The 17,688-nt window shown below is 36.0% G+C and overlaps 1 protein-coding gene across 3 annotated transcripts in view; it reads left to right on the top strand.

Annotated features, from left to right (window-relative positions):
- PLA2G4A (phospholipase A2 group IVA) overlaps positions 1-17,688 on the top strand; it is a 160,629-nt gene that overhangs the window by 17,281 nt on the left and 125,660 nt on the right. For all 3 annotated transcript variants that reach the window (XM_060009905.1, XM_060009917.1, XM_060009910.1), the window contains exon 2: positions 6,522-6,624. In XM_060009905.1, the coding sequence (XP_059865888.1) occupies positions 6,592-6,624 (33 nt within the window). In that variant the 5' untranslated portion in view covers positions 6,522-6,591. The remainder of the gene's footprint in view (positions 1-6,521; positions 6,625-17,688) is intronic.

Below are 17,688 nucleotides of genomic sequence, written 5' to 3' on the forward strand. Positions count from 1 at the left end.
GGATCTTAGTTCCCCAACCAGGGATCGAACCCATGTCCCCTGCACTGGAAGGCTGATTCTTAACCACTGGACCACCAGGGAGGTCCCTTGACTCCAATTTTGAAAGAAGTTATACTGTGGGTAAAATGTTCTCAAACAGCATTGCATGCCCCAGAGAAATTCTTCTTGTAAAGAAGAGTCAATTGATGCAGTAAACTTCATCGTTGTCTCATTTTAAGAAATTGCTACACACACAAAAAAGAAATTGCCATAGTCACCCCAACCTTCAGAAACCACCATCCTGATCAGTCAACAGCCATCAACATCGAGGCCAGACCCTCCACCAGCAAAAGATTATTATTCGCTAAAGGCTGAGATGATGGTTAGCCATAAAGTATTTTAAATTAAGGTTTGTACATTGTTCTTTTGGATACAATGCTACTGCACACTCAGTAGACTACATTACAATGTAAACATAACTTTTAAATGCACTGGAAAACCAAAAAATTTTTGTGACTTGGTTTATTGAGATATTTGCTTTGTTGTGGTGGTCTGGAACCAAACCTGCAATATCTCTGTGGTATACTTGTGATAACCTCTTATTTTCCTGTTGTCCTGTAACTCTAGGCAGGGAAAGAGAATGACAAAACACTCTAGTCTGTGTTTTGTTTTTTTGTTTTTTTTTCACCTTTCCCAGAGAAGTCCATCTTGCCCTGACAACGTGACTAACAGGGTTTTGGACAGACCACACAATATGAAGCATTCACTGAAAGTCAACAGTTGCATTGCACAGGCAAGTGTGTGTTGAAAAGTGTATCTGCATTTCCCTTTCATTAGTGTTCAGGAAGTTTCTAATTACAGGGCAGCCAAGGAAAAAAAAAGAAATGATGAGCTTCATATCTCTTGCTTCAGACTTAAAAGACTGTATACTCACAAAGACTGGTTATTCAGCTTAGTTATAAAAAACAAAAAACCCAAAACTGCTGTTTTATGAGTATTCATTCATGATATCATTCATGATACATCATTCATGATAGTGGTTATGCAAATTAGTTGCAATAATGTTTCCAGGCTAAGCTAGTTGTTTGGAGAAAGATATTTTCCTGGTATTTAATGTGGCTAGGTGGACAGAAATGCCTTAATTTCACAGAACCTAAAATACCTACTGTTACTATTAACAGTTTAGGGGGAAAAAGGATGAATGGGTGCCTATTTGTAACTGGGACTGAAAATGTCATCACTGTCTGGCAATAATGACCAATGATTTTATTCTGAAGAAAGTGAACCTTACCCAATAATTTTCCCATATGACTCCTTTGTTACTTCTTTTGAACATAACTTTGGAATGAAAATTGTACATATAAATTACATCTATCCTTGTGTATTGGACTTTTAAACTAATTTTTTATTTTGAAATAACTTAAGGTAAGAAATTGCAAAAATATGGAACTTCCCTGGCGGTCCAGTGGTTAAGACTTTGCCTTCCAATGTGGGGGGTGTGGGTTTGACCTCTGGTCAGTGAGCTGAGATCCCACATGCCTCCCAGCCAAAAAACCAAAACACAAAACAGAAGCAATATTGTAACAAATTTAATAAAGACTTTAAAAAAATGGTCCACATCAAAGAAAAATTGCAAAAAAACTTCCGTATATTCTTTACCCAGATTTCCCAAATATAATATCTTGACTGGCCATAGTTCATTATCAAAACCAGGAAACTGACATTGGTAGAATGATATTAACTAAACTACAAACCTTATTTGGATTTTATTAGTCTTCTGTATGTTAGATTTTATCAAGCCTGACAACTTCTGCCTTTTGATTGGAGGGTAAAATTCATTCACATTTAATATTATAGTTATCTGCAGTGGTTATGTTCCAAAGACTCCTGGTGGATGCCTGAAATCTCAGGTATGCTGTATCCTACATATATTATGTTTTTTCTTATTCATACCTATGATAAAGTTTAATTTATAAATTAGGCACAGTAAGAGTTTACCAACACTAATTAATAATAAAACAGAACAATTATAGCAATATATGTAATGAAAGTTATATGAATTTGGTCTCTCTCAAAGTATTTTATGGTACAAATTTAATACCTTTTCCACCTTAGCTAAGCACCTATCTGCACTGTAGCAGTAACGTTTGCAGTTTGAGGTGTGACAGCAAAACTAGCACGGATTTCTTTTTTCTTCTTCACAGTTTCACAGATAAAAGGTTCCTTCCTACTGTAGATCTTAGCACCCTCAGCATACAATTTTTTTTTTCTTTCCTTAAGTTGAGAACATTCACCTTTTCATTTATAGGAAGCACTTTACAGTTTCTCTTTGGCATATCCGAATTGCCAGCATCACTGCTCTTGTGCTTTGGGACCATTATTAAGTGAAATAAGGGTTACTTGAATTCAAACACTGAGATACTGCAACAGTCAGTTTTATAACCAGGATGGCTACTAAGTGGCTAATGGGTAGAATACTTTGGACAAAGGGATGATTCATGTTTCGGGTGGGATGGAGCAGGATATTATGAGATTTCATCATGTTGCTCAGAACAGTGCAAAATTTTAAACTTACGAATTATTTCTGGAATTTTCCACTTAATATTTTTGGACTTCAGTTGACCACAGGTAACTGAAACTTTGGAAAGGGAAACAGCAGATAAGAAGGGACTACTATATTATAGTTATGGTTGGATTTCCCTCTGCCATTTTGCTTTCTGTTTTCTATATGTCTCATTTCTTTTTTTGTTCCTCTGTTCCTTGCGTTAAGTTGGTATCTTCTAGCAGACCATTTTAGTTCCTTTGTTGATGTTTTAACTATATTTTTGAGTGATTTTCCTAGTGGTTACTCTAGGAATTATTTCTAGGTGCACCTTAATTTATTACAATCTACTTTATGCAAATAATAATTCCAGTAAAATATAGAAACTTTGCTCTAACATAGTTCCAATCCCTCCCCACTCCTTTGTGCTATTATCATATATATTAATTCTATATATGTTGTAAACCCAACAATATAGTATTGTAATTTATTGCTTTACATATTCCTTTTCTTTTGAAGAAGATTAAGAAGAAAAGAGAAAAATTGTATTTATAAAATATTTTATATTGATGTATTTATTTACAATTTCTTTCTTCCTATGGATTCAATTACCATCTTGTGTTCTTTCCTTACTCTGTTATAGCCCCAATTTCTTCCCCTCTTTTGTACTATTATTTTCATATATATTGCATCTTTAAGTCCAACAACACAATTTTATTATTATTTTATGTAATTGACTTCTAAATCAGTTAAGAGAAGAGAAAAAATATATGTATTTATACCATCATTTAAAATTTTCTATATACTTACCTGTATCAGTGCTCTCTATTTCTTTGTGTGGATTTGAGTTACTATCTGGTGTCACTTCCTTTCAACCTGAATGTTTTCCACTATTTCTTGTAATGCATATCTCCTAGCAAAAAAAATTATCTCAGTCTGTATTGATGTGGGAATGTCTTTTTTTTTCTTCTTTTCTTGAAGGATAATTTTATTGGATATAGTATCCTTGGTTGACAGTTTTATTCTTTCAGCACTTTGAATATGTCGTCCAGTTGCCTTCAAGCTCCATTGATGAGAAGTCATCTATTAATCTTATTTTGGTTACCTTGTACATGATGAACCTTTTTTCTTCTGTAACTTCCAAGATTTTATTTTTGTCTTGGATACTCAACAGATAGAACTCAACAGATAGAATATGTCTAGGTTTGGATCTCTTTGTATTTTTCCCACTTGGAACTGGTTGAGCTTTTCAACATGTTTTTAATCAAATTTGGGAAATTTTCAGCCATTATTTCTTCAAATATTTTTTCTTTCCTTTTTTTCTCTCCCCTCTGAGATTCCACTTGCATATACATTAGTGTAGTTGATGTTGTCCCCAGTCTTCGAGGCTTTGTTCATTTTTCTTCATTATTTTAATTTTATTTTTCTGTTCTTCAGATTGAATAATCTCTATTGAGGCACCTTTCAATTCACTGATTCTTCTACAAGCTCACATCTGTTTATCCTCTCTAATAAATTTTTCAGTTATTTTTAAAATTAATTAATTATTATTATTATTTTTTGGCTGTGTTGGGTCTTCGTTGCTGCGTGTGAGCTTTCTCTAGTTGAGGCCAGCGGGGGCTACTCTTCATTGCGGTGCGCGGGCTTCTCATTGGAGTGGCTTCTCTTGTTGCAGAGCACGGGCTCTAGGTGCATGGGCTTCGGTAGTTGTAGTACACGGGCTCAGTAGTTGTGTCTCGTGGGCTCTAGAGCACAGGCTCAGCAGTTGTGGTGCATTGACTTAGTTGCTCCGCGGCATGTGGGATCTTCCCCAACCAAGGCTCGAACCTGTGTCTCCTGCATTGGCAGGCAGATTCTTAACCACTGTGCCACCAGAGAAGTCCTCAGTTATGTTTTAACTCCAGATTTTCCATTTGGTTATTTTTTCTAATGTCTGTATTTCTTTATTGCTATTTTCTATTTGATATGTTATTGCAACATACTTTCCTTTAATTCATGCTTTCCTTTAGTTCTGTGAACGTATAACAGATGCTGTGAAATATTTCTTAAGTTCATAATCTGGGGTCCTTCAGAGATAGTTATTATTGACTGCTTTTTTCCCTGTGTGTGGCTCATGAGGTCACAATTTCCTGTTTTTCTTTTTTGTTTCTAGTGGTTGTTGTTGCTGAAAACTGGGTATTTTAGATTATATATTATAGCAACTCATGGATTCTGATCCTTTCTCTGGGAAGTTTACTGTTGCTGTTTGTTTGTTTTAGTGACTTTCCTCTGCTCGTTCTATGGAGTCTTCCCTTACAATGTTCAGACCCTGTATCAGCTCAGTTATTTTCCATTCTTGTTTTTATTTTTAAGTTTAGTAAGGTAGGAAAAGAGATACCCCTGAATGGACTTAAAGAACAAAAGGATGTTGCTCTAGGATAAAGTGCCATGAGCGATGTTTTTAAATATCTGTTTGCCTTGTAGTTTCTAACCTAATAGACCTGGGCAGTTAGCTGTTGTACACATGCTTCCCGCTTTTGGCTTTAATATATAGAGAGCCTCTATCCAGGTCTTGATGCAGGATATGGTAGTGACAGTAGTAGTGGTGAATAGTTGGGTGGTAAACACAGGGGTTATGAATGGAAATGAGAAGAGGAAATAAAGTTGCTGACACCAAACTTTGGGCGCCAGTAACAAACTTCCTCTAAACATTTTGAGTACTAGTCTTACACCTTCTGGAATTTCACTTATTCTGCTTTTTTTTTTTTTAATTAGAGAGTGATATTTAACATCCTTTGACGTTAAGGATAGTTAGGAATGAAAAAGAGAGACATCAAAAGAGAGTGTCGGTGCTAGTCTGTGAATTTCCTTCATACATAAACCTGACATAATGTAATATCCATCCATCCATCCACCCATCTATCCAACAAATATTTATCCTGAACCTACTATATTTTTAGGCATAGCGCTAGGCAGTAGGGATGGATAACTCTTTGAACAAGATAAATGTGGTCACCAACCTTATGCATCTTTAATTGTCTCAGGAAAGGCAGACATTGTATAAGTGGAATGAAAGGCTTGAAAGAGAAGTACAAGGTATAAATGGAACCAGTAACAGGCAGACCAAACGTATTCTGAAGGTCATGGAAGGCTTCTCTGTCAAGGTGACATTTAAGCTGTGTCCTGGAGAATAGGTGAGCTATATCTAGTGAACAGTTGCCTACAAGGCTCTACATGATCTGTCCATGACTATTATTTCCAAACTCATCATAAGCCATTTTCACTCTTGCTCACCATTCACCAGCCACTTGTCTTCTCTCAGTTCCTCAAATTGCCCGCCTGGAACACTATATTCTAAATTCATTCCGCCTCACCTTCTATAGTTAGCTCCTTTCCAGAGATCAGGTCTCAGGTTATTCTCTAGTTCCACTTTTTGCTTGTTTCCATCATTTTGTACAGCACTGTTTCTAATTGTTTAATATTTAGCTGCTTTCAAGTTAAACTGGTACTTCAGAATGAACAAACATTTCTTTTAAAACATCAGCATTAAAATTGAAATTTAACATGAATATGTTTTTAAAATTCTTAACAAATAGCTAAAGTGAAAAATGTTCCTTTTTTATTGTGAATTTGTGTAATACTGATCCAGTTAAGAAAACAAACAGTGGCATGTGGTTTTTTAATTATAAATAGTACAAAAACAATTTTAATTTTCTGTAATTTCAATATATTTCTCATGAAATACTTGGCAAATGCAAAAAAAAAAATCCTGGAGTTTCCCAATAATTACTCACAGAATAAATTTGAACAAAGAAATATGGAAATTAAGAAGTACTATCAGAATATGTTTATCCTTTCCTAAATTATGTGAGTATACCCATGCATATAAACAATTAAGGAGCTCAATCTAACTGGTCCCCTTGGGTAGAGTTTTACTTCCTAAGGTTCACACCCATTATCATCTAAATCTTGGGAATACATCCAAGAGAAGGCTTAACAATAAGGATTGTTTATTTTGTAGGTTTTAAAGAAGCTAGAGTGCCAGAGAAGACTTTTGAAGTGTGAAGAGATTTCCTGTAATTGAAATCAACATGTCATTTATAGATCCTTATCAGCACATTATAGTAAGTCATTTACTGTTTATATATTCTTCTGGGAGGGGGCAGACATACTTTTGTGCATGAGTATTGCTGATGTTGCTAGTAAAGTATAAAACTCTATGAAAAGCCTTGGACTTTTTATGAAAATCTTATGAACTTAGTGTGTTTCAAATAAGGTAGAATCTGTAATAAAAGTAACTCATCTCCTCTTTTTATCACTGTAAGTTTACAGAAAAGAGGGACTTGGAGGGAAAAAATACCAAAATATATGTAACAGTATTGAACATTCATGGAACAGTAAAAAGTGTAGTTATCACTCAGCAATTATCAGCCTGCACACTTCACATGAATTGACAGAGAGAAGATAAAATAATTATTGAGTTAAGGGCTATATTTTGGTGTGCATTTTCAGAGTAATTAATTTTGTAAACTCTCCCATACTTAGATGTATTTAAGCAAACTCTTTTATAGGTGGGCAATTTTTAATAAAAAGTTGAATAATTCAAATTTTGGTATGTAATTTTCCAAACTCCGTTGGAAGTGTACACTTTTTCTTCTGATCAAAAAAGCAGAGGAGAAAAATTTCTTTGCTGAATTTAACACTTGAGATCCAGTTAGATTTATATGGACTAGAAATAGTTTTTATGGATGTTAAGGAATAATACAAAGCCTCATTTTTATTCAGAATGAAACACTCTTCTCTTACCCTACAACCCTTTCGAGCTGCCATCCTCTTTCTTTCCCTGCTTGGATAGCAAGGATTAATGTACCATAACTTTTTGTAGTTCTTTCTTCCATTCACAGCTTGAATCATTGAAAACTGGACGCAGGTTTTCCACTTTATGGAAAGGTCTCATCAAGGGCCTCTTTGGTGCTGAATCAAATGGATTCTTCAGGTCCCCTCCCCCATCCCCATCTCTGTTGGTCATTCTCCTCTTCGTAAAACTCCTTAAAAGTTTTTTTTTTTTTTTGCAAGCTTCTCTTAATGTTTGACTCCTTTTTTAAACTGAGACATAGCATATATAAAGTGCATACATTTTAATTGTTCAGCCTGATGGATTTTTACATGAAACCATGAAACCATCATACAGATAAAAATACACATTATAAGTACCCTAGAAGAGTTGTTCATGTCCCTTCCAGTCAATAAACTCCACAAAACTAACCAATATTTGTCTTCTATTACCAAAGATCAGGTTTCCTGTTCTTGACCCTCATGTAGATGCCTGCATTCAACATTTTGTCTGCGAGATTCATTCATGTTATTGTGAGTAGCAGAATTCCACACTTCTACATTGCCTTGTAGTATCTCATTATCTGATACAGTGTACCACAAACTATTTATCTAGTCTACTGATAACCCTCATGTCCTCGCCGAATGGCAATGGTACCTTTGCTAAATATCAGGCAACCATATATGTGTGGCTTGGTTTCTTTTCTTTTCTATTGGTCTATTAGTCTTTGCCCCAGTACCAATCTTTCTTAATGTCTATAGCTTTGAAATGTGTCTTTATATATGGTAGTGTGAATCCTCCAACTTTTTCTTCTTCAAGATTGTCTTGGCTTTTCTTAGGCCTCTGCACTTCCATGTAGGTTTTGAAATCAATTTGTCAATATACACACACACACACAAATGCTGGGATTTTTATTAATACTGAAATTATTCTGTAGATGGATTAGAGGAGAGATGACATGATAGTAATATTGAATCTTCCAATCTATTTACAATCATGAAACTAATGTTAAACTAATGTTTCACTAGAAACTAAAAAGCTAATGTTGTATTTACATGGAAATACAAGTGTTTTTTATAGATCCAGTGAACTTACAGAATTTCTTTATTAATTCTAATAGTTTGAAGTTTTTTTAGATTTTCAACTTACACATTCCTGTTATCAGTGAATAATTCCAGTTTTCCTTCCACCGTTATGGTGTTCTGTAGATGAATTTTAACATTGAGGGTAGGTGCAGATTAGTTTTTTCTTACCCTACCACCTCAAGAGAGATGGATAATTTCTATAACTCAGAGAATTCAATCAGAGAGTTCATTCTTAAACCTTAATATGAAAATCTGGCACTTGAAACTGAGAAGGAAGATAAGGTTAAGGTGTATAGCCCTGAGCTTGAGATAAAGACCAATAATAATTCTAAATCGTAACATTTATACTTTCAATTCAGTTTATCTCCAAATCTATTTTAATATTTTTTTCTGAGCACTTATCACCATTTATTGAATGCCCATTGTGTACTACTCCCTGTCAGTAGGCACTGGGAAATCAAAATAATCCTTGAACTGAGCTTATGTCTAGCAGAAAAATAATTTATAATAACTTTAAGGGCTCTGATAGGAACAATGAAGATTACTCTGGGAATATACAACATGAATAACTAATAACAGGAATCCTTCTGGAATTCCTAAAGGAAGTGACATGGAAGCACAGACCTGAAGGTATAGTAGAAGTTAGGTGAAGAGAGAGAAAATGACTTTTCTGGATTGGGAAAAGCGTATGTGAAGTAGTCTGGAGGTGAGAAAGTACATGTTGTAAGGAAATGAAAGAATTTCGGTATGGCTGGAGCATAACACATTTCAAAGAAATTATTATTTCAAATGACCTTCACTTTTCTGCCTAATATGACCAGGCCTTATTACTAACTGCTATGCAGGCCTCACATGTCTCATGTCAGATGTCCATATTAACAGGCCATTTAGTTTCTTTTTTTAACACGGCAGAGCATGTTTAAAACCAAATTGCATCTGGATGTTTTAAGACTCATTTCTGTCACCTTTTCTTGCAAATTTGGTTAACTATAGACAAATATTTAGGCCATAATAATTACCTATGTGGCATCTTAATATGATGAAGCATGCTAAAACCACATATCTGTAACACATTTTTCTTGACCTTCTCCAGCATCAGAATTGGACAATCATTTACCGTTCCGGTGTATAGCCCTTTTCAATGAGAGGGTCCTAAGAGCTTTATACTTTCATTCATGCTTGTTTTTGCTGTGTGTGTGAAAAAAAACTGTGCATGTGTGTGTGTAAATTTTTTTAGTGACAAAATTTCCTGCCCTAGTTATCACAGAAGGATACTTTTCAAACTATATAACTGAGAATACTTTTATTAAAAAGGAAAGATGGGGAAAACTAAGCCAACTTACTAGTAATGAAGGGTGCCAGACAGATCGACACAGTTTTGGCTGCCTCAAGGCGGTGAAGATTGGACTCACCCTCACCACACCTGTAATGCATGTTGGAGAATCGTGTGGGCTGATGCAGCGAGTTCTCTTGTTTCCAATGGTGCCAGCTTTTAAGAACGTAGGAGAAAATGGAGTAATATATGTAGGGCACAATGCAGTTCCCATATGTCTAGAGTTGTTCTGAGGTACTTTCCATCCTGAAGGGTATTTGTGTATTTGTGTCTCCAGAATCTACTGAAGTTCTTTTGGACCAGGAAGATATCAATCTTGCAAAGATAGATCAAATATAAAATACTTATAAAAATTTCCATCTTTTTACTCTGAAAAGATGAGTCACTTCCCTGGAGTGAAAAAAAATCTAGAGCTCTTCCCACCACCAATTAGCAATGGAGGGCCACTGTCCCACATCCACGGAAAACTGAGTTCGTGTCCACACTGAGGTCAACCACCTGGGTATGCGAGCATGACTGCCTGCTAAACTACAGGGATATTTGAAAAAGGTCATTGTAGGATGACTGGAAATGTTACCAAAAAAGTAGAAAGCTATTATTCTAGATTATTATGGTCACAGGGTGGGGGGGAAAAAACACTGGTGTAGGTAATCAAAGAACTAGTGTTTTAGTGGTAGTTCCAGACTTTAGTTACGTGCTCTTGAGCACTTAAACTGACTTTTAGCTGCTTCATATGAAGTATGAGTAGTACCTGCTGTGTCTGTTCTACGGGGCTTTTATAAATAATAAATCATTATGTACACAAGCATTTTTTTTTACATCTTTATTGGAGTATAATTGCTTTACAATAGTGTGTTAGTTTCTGCTTTATAACAAAGTGAATCAGTTATACATATGCATATGTTCCCATGTCTCTTCCCTCTTGCATCTCCCTCCCTCCCACCTTCCCTATCCCACCCCTCCAGGCGGTCACAAAGCACCGAGCTGATCTCCCTGTGCTATGCGGCTGCTTCCCACTAGCTATCTATTTTACGTTTGGTAGTGTATATATGTCCATGCCACTCTCTCACTTTGTCACAGCTTACCCCTCCCGCTCCCCATATCCTCAAGTCCATTCTCTAGTAGGTCTGTATCTTTGTTCCTGTCTTAACCCCAGGTTCTTCATGACATTTTTTTTCTTAAATTCCATATATATGTGTTAGCATATGGTATTTGTCTTTCTCTTTCTGACTTACTTCACTCTGTATGATAGACTCTAGGTCTATCCACCTCATTACAAATAGCTCAATTTTGTTTCTTTTTATGGCAGAGTAATATTCCATTTTATACATGTGCCACTTCTTCTTTATCCATTCATCCGATGATGGACATTTAGGTTGTTACCAGCTCCTGGCTATTGTAAATAGAGCTGAAATGAACATTTTGGTACATGACTCTTTTTGAATTATGGTTTTCTCAGGGTATATGCCCAGTAGTGGGATTGCAGGTCATATGGTAGTTTTATTTGTAGTTTTTTTAAGGAACCTCCATACTGTTCTCCATAGTGGCTGTACCAATTCACATTCCCACCAGCAGTGCAAGAGGGTTCCCTTTTCTCCACACCCTCTCCAGCATTTATTGTTTCTAGATTTTTTGATCATGGCCATTCTGACTGGTGTGAGATGATATCTCATTGCAGTTTTGATTTGCATTTCTCTAATGATTAATGATGTTGAGCATTCTTTCATGTGTTTGTTGGCAGTCTGTATATCTTGTTTGGAGAAATGTCTATTTAGATCTTCTGCCCATTTTTGGATTGGGTTGTTTGTTTTTTTGGTATTGAGCTGCATGAGCTGCTTATAAATTTTGGAGATTAATCCTTTGTCAGTTGCTTCATTTGCAAATATTTTCTCCCATTCTGAGGGTTGTCTTTTCGTCTTGTTTATGGTTTCCTTTGCTGTGCAAAAGCTTTTAAGTTTCATTAGGTCCCATTTGTTTATTTTTGCTTTTATTTCCATTTCTCTAGGAAGTGGGTCAAAAAGGATCTTGCTGTGATTTATGTCATAGAGTGTTCTGCCTATGTTTTCCTCTAAGAGTTTGATAGTTTCTGGCCTTACATTTAGGTCTTTAATCCATTTTGAGTTTATTTTTGTGTATGGTGTTAGGGAGTGATCTAATTTCATACTTTTACATGTAGCTGTCCAGTTTTCCCAGCACCACTTATTGAAGAGGCTGTCCTTTCTCCACTGTACATTCCTGCCTCCTTTATCAAAGATAAGGTGACCATATGTGTGTGGGTTTATCTCTGGGCTTTCTCTCCTGTTCCATTGATCTATCTTTCTGTTTTCGTGCCAGTAGCATACTGTCTTGATGACTGTAGCTTTGTAGTATAGTCTGAAGTCAGGGAGCCTGATACCTCCAGCTCCGTTTTTCGTTCTCAAGATTGCTTTGGCTATTCGGGGTCTTTTGTGTTTCCATACAAATAGTGAAATTTTTTGTTCTAGTTCTGTGAAAAATGCCATTGGTAGTTTGATAGGGATTGCATTGAATCTGTAGATTGCTTTGGGTAGTATAGTCATTTTCACAATGTTGATTCTTCCAATCCAGGAACATGGTATATCTCTCCATCTATCTGTATCATCTTTAATTTCTTTCATCAGTGTCTTATAATTTTCTGCATACAGGTCTTTTGTCTCCTTAGGTAGGTTTATTCCTAGATATTTTATTCTTTTTGTTGCAATGGTAAATGGGAGTGTTTTCTTTTTTTTTTTTTTTAACATCTTTATTGGGGTATAATTGCTTTACAGTGGTGTGTTAGTTTCTGCTTTATAACAAAGTGAATCAGTTATACATATACATATGTTCCCATATCTCTTCCCTCTTGCGTCTCCCTCCCTCCCACCCTCCCTATCCCACCCCGCCAGGCTGTCACAAAGCACCGAGCCAATATCCCTGTGCCATGTGGCTGCTTCCCACTAGCTATCTATCTTACTACGTTTGTTAGTGTGTATATGTCCATGACTCTCTCTCGCCCCGTCACAGCTCACCCTTCCCCCTCCCCATAACCTCAAGTCCGTTCTCTAGGAGGTCTGCGTCTTTATTCCTGCCTTACCCCTAGGTTCTTCATGACATTTTTTTTTCTTAAATTCCATATATATGTGTTAGCATACGGTATTTGTCTTTTTCTTTCTGACTTACTTCACTGTGTATGACAGACTCTAGGTCTATCCACCTCATTACAAATAGCGCAATTTCGTTTCTTTTTATGGCTGAGTAATATTCCATTGTATATATGTGCCACATCTTCTTTATCCATTCATGCGATGATGGGCACTTAGGTTGTTTCCATCTCCGGGCTATTGTAAATAGAGCTGCAATGAACATTTTGGTACATGACTCTTTTGGAATTTCGGTTTTCTCAGGGTACATGCCCAGTAGTGGGATTGCTGGGTCATATGGTAGTTCTATTTGTAGTTTTTTAAGGAACCTCCATACTGTTCTCCATAGTGGCTGAACCAATTCACATTCCCACCAGCAGTGCAAGAGGGTTCCCTTTTCTCCACACCCTCTCCAGCATTTATTGTTTCTAGATTTTTTGATCATGGCCATTCTGACTGGTGTGAGATGATATCTCATTGTAGTTTTGATTTGCATTTCTCTAATGATTAATGATGTTGAGCATTCTTTCATGTGTTTGTTGGCAGTCTGTATATCTTCTTTGGAGAAATGTCTATTTAGGTCTTCTGCCCATTTTTGGATTGGGTTGTTTGTTTTATTGTTATTGAGCTGCATGAGCTGCTTGTAAATTTTGGAGATTAATCCTTTGTCGGTTGCTTCATTTGCAAATATTTTCTCCCATTCTGAGGGTTGTCTTTTGGTCTTGTTTGTGGTTTCCTTTGCTGTGCAAAAGCTTTGAAGTTTCATTAGGTCCCATTTGTTTATTTTTGTTTTTATTTCCATTACTCTAGGAGGTGGGTCAGAAAGAATCTTGCTGTGATTTATGTCATAGAGTGTTCTGCCTATGTTTTCCTCTAAGAGTTTGATAGTTTCTGGCCTTATATTTAGGTCTTTAATCCATTTTGAGCTTATTTTTGTGTATGGTGTTAGGGAGTGATCTAATCTCATACTTTTACATGTAGCTGTCCAGTTTTCCCAGCACCACTTATTGAAGAGGCTGTCCTTTCTCCACTGTACATTCCTGCCACCTTTATCAAAGATAAGGTGTCCATATGTGCATGGGTTTATCTCTGGGCTTTCTATCCTGTTCCATTGATCTATCTTTCTGTTTTTGTGCCAGTACCATACCGTCTTGATAACTGTAGCTTTGTAGTATAGTCTGAAGTCAGGGAGCCTGATTCCTCCAGTTCCTTTTTTTGTTCTCAAGATTGCTTTGGCTATTCGGGGTCTTTTGTGTTTCCATACAAATTGCGAAATTTTTTGTTCTAGTTCTGTGAAAAATGCCATTGGTAGTTTGATAGGGATTGCATTGAATCTATAGATTGCTTTGGGTAGTAGAGTCATTTTCACAATGTTGATTCTTCCAATCCAAGAACATGGTATATGTCTCCATCTATTTGTATCATCTTTAATTTCTTTCATCAGTGTCTTATAATTTTCTGCATACAGGTCTTTTGTCTCCTTAGGTAGGTTTATTCCTAGATATTTTATTCTTTTTGTTGCAATGGTAAATGGGAGTGTTTTCTTGATTTCACTTTCAGATTTTTCATCATTAGTGTATAGGAATGCATTAATTTTGTATCCTGCTACTTTACCAAATTCATTGATTAACTCTAGTAGTTTTCTGGTAGCATCTTTAGGATTCTCTATGTATAGTATCATGTCATCTGCAAACAGTGACAGCTTTACTTCTTCTTTTCCAATTTGGATTCCTTTTATTTCCTTTTCTTCTCTGATTGCTGTGGCTAAAACTTCCAAAACTATGTTGAATAAGAGTGGTGAGAGTGGGCAGCCTTGTCTTGTTCCTGATCTTAGTGGAAATGCTTTCAGTTTTTCATCATTGAGGATGATGTTGGCTGTGGGATTGTTATATATGGACTTTATTATGTTGAGGAAAGTACCCTCTATGCCTACTTTCTGCAGGGTTTTTATCATAAATGGGTGTTGAATTTTGTTGAAAGCTTTCTCTGCATCTATTGAGTTGATCATATGGTTTTTCTCCTTCAGTTTGTTAATGCAGTGTATCACATTGATTGATTTGCATATATTGAAGAATCCTTGCATTCCTGGAATAAACCCCACTTGATCATGGGGTATGATCCTTTTAATGTGCTGTTGGATTCTGTTTGCTAGTATTTTGTTGAGGATTTTTGCATCTATGTTCATCAGTGATATTGGCCTGTAGTTTTCTTTCTTTGTGACATCCTTGGCTGGTTTTGGTATCAAGGTGATGGTGGCCTCATAGAGTGAGTTTGGGAGTGTTCCTCCCTCTGCTATTTTGGAAGAGTTTGAGAAGGATAGGTGTTAGCTCTTCTCTAAATGTTTGATAGAATTCGCTTGTGAAGCCATCTGGTCCTGGGCTTTTGTTTGTTGGAAGATTTTTAATCACAGTTTCAATTTCAGTGCTTGTGATTTGTCTGTTCATATTTTCTATTTCTTCCTGATTCAGTCTTGGCAGGTTGTGCATTTCTAAGAATTTGTCCATTTCTTCCAGGTTGTCCATTTTATTGGAATAGAGTTGCTTGTAGTAATCTCTCATGACCTTTTGTATTTCTGCAGTGTCAGTTGTTACTTCTCCTTTTTCATTTCTAATTCTATTGATTTGAATCTTCTCCTTTTTTTTCCTTGATGAGTCTGGCTAATGGTTTATCAATTTTGTTTATCTTCTCAAAGAACCAGCTTTTAGTTTTATTGATCTTTGCTATCGTTTCCTTCATTTCTTTTTCATTTATTTCTGATCTGATTTTTATGATTTCTTTCCTTCTGGTAGCTTTAGGGTTTTTTTGTTCTTCTTTCTCTAATTGTTTTAGGTGCAAGGTTAGGTTGTTTATTCGAGATGTTTCCTGTTTCTTAAGGTAGGATTGTATTGCTATAAACTTCCCTCTTAGAACTGCTTTTGCTGCATTCCATAGGTTTTGGGTCGTCATGTCTGTGTTATCATTTGTTTCTAGGTATTTTACATTTCCTCTTTGATTTTTTCAGTAATCACTTCGTTATTAAGTAGTGTATTGTTTAGCCTCCATGTGTTTGTATTTTTTACAGATCTTTTCCTGTAATTGATATCTAATCTCATAGCGTTGTGGTCGGAAAAGATACTTATACAATTTCAATTTTCTTAAATTTACCGAGGCTTGACCTGTGACCCTAGATATGATCTATCCTGGAGAATGTTCCATGAGCAATTGAGAAAAATGTGTGTTCTGTTGTTTTTGGATGGAATGTCCTATAAATATCAATTAAGTCCATCTTGTTTAATGTATCATGTAAAGCTTGTGTTTCCTTATTTATTTTCATTTTGGATGATCTGTCCATTGGTGAAGGTGGGGCGTCAAAGTCCCTTACTATGAATGTGTTACTGTCGATTTCCTGTTTTATGGCTGTTAGTATTTGCCTTATGTATTGCGGTGCTCCTATGTTAGATGCATAAATATTTACAATTGTTATAGCTTCTTCTTGGATCAATCCCTTGATCATTATGTAGTGTCCTTCTTTGTCTCTTATAATAGTCCTTATTTTAAAGTCTGTTTTGTCTGATACGAGAATTGCTACTCCAGCTTTCTTTTGGTTTCCATTTGCATGAAATATCTTTTTCCATCCCCTTACTTTCAGTCTGTATGTGTCTCTAGGTCTGAAGTAGGTCTCTTGTAGACAGCAAATATATGGGTCTTGTTTTGTATCCATTCAGCCAATCTGTGTCTTTTGGCGGGAGCATTTAGTCCATTTACATTTAAGGTAATTATCGATATGTATGTTCCTGTTTCCATTTTCTTAATTTTTTTGAGTTCGTTATTGTAGGCCTTTTCCTTCTCTTGTGTTTCTTGCCTAGAAAAGTTCCTTTAGCATTTGTTTTAAGGCTGGTTTGGTGGTGCTGAACTCTCTCAGCTTTTGCTTGTCTGTAAAGGTTTTAATTTCTCCATCAAATCTGAATGAGATCCTTGCTGGGTAGAATAATCTTGGTTGCAGGTTTTTCTCCTTCATCACTTTAAATATGTCCTGCCACTCCCTTCTGGCTTGCAGAGTTTCTGCTGAAAGGTCATCCGTTAACCTTATGGGGATTCCCTTGTGTGTTATTTGATTTTTTTCCCTTGCTGCTTTTAATATGTTTTCTTTGTATTTAATTTTTGACAGTTTGATTAATATGTGTCTTGGCGTATTTCTCTTTGATTTATCCTGTATGGGACTCTCTGCGCTTCCTGGACTTGATTAACTATTTCCTTTCCCATATTAGGGAAGTTTTCAACTATAATCTCTTCAAATATTTTCTCAGTCCCTTTCTTTTTCTCTTCTTCTTCTGGAACCCCTATAATTCCAATGTTGGTGCGTTTAATGCCTGGGACTGTCCTCAGTTCTTTTCATTCTGTTTTCTTTATTCTGCTCTGCAGTAGTTATTTCCACTATTTTATCTTCCAGGTCACTTATCCGTTCTTCTGCCTCAGTTATTCTGCTGTTGATCCCATCTAGAGTATTTTTAATTTTATTTATTGTGTTGTTCATCATTGTTTGTTTCATCTTTAGTTCTTCTAGGTCCTTGTTAAATGTTTCTTGCATTTTGTCTATTCTATTTCCAAGATTTTGGATCATCTTTACGATCATTATTCTGAATTCTTTTTCAGGTAGACTGCCTATTTCCTCTTCATTTGTTTGGTGGGTTTTTATCTTGCTCCTTCATCTGCTGTGTGTCTTTCTGTCTTCTCATTTTGCTTATCTTACTGTGTTTGGGGTCTCCTTTTTGCAGGCTGCAGGTTCGTAGTTCCCGTTGTTTTTTGTGTCTGTCCCCAGT

The sequence above is a fragment of the Delphinus delphis genome, chromosome 1, assembly GCF_949987515.2.
Source record: "Delphinus delphis chromosome 1, mDelDel1.2, whole genome shotgun sequence".
NCBI lineage: Eukaryota > Metazoa > Chordata > Mammalia > Artiodactyla > Delphinidae > Delphinus > Delphinus delphis.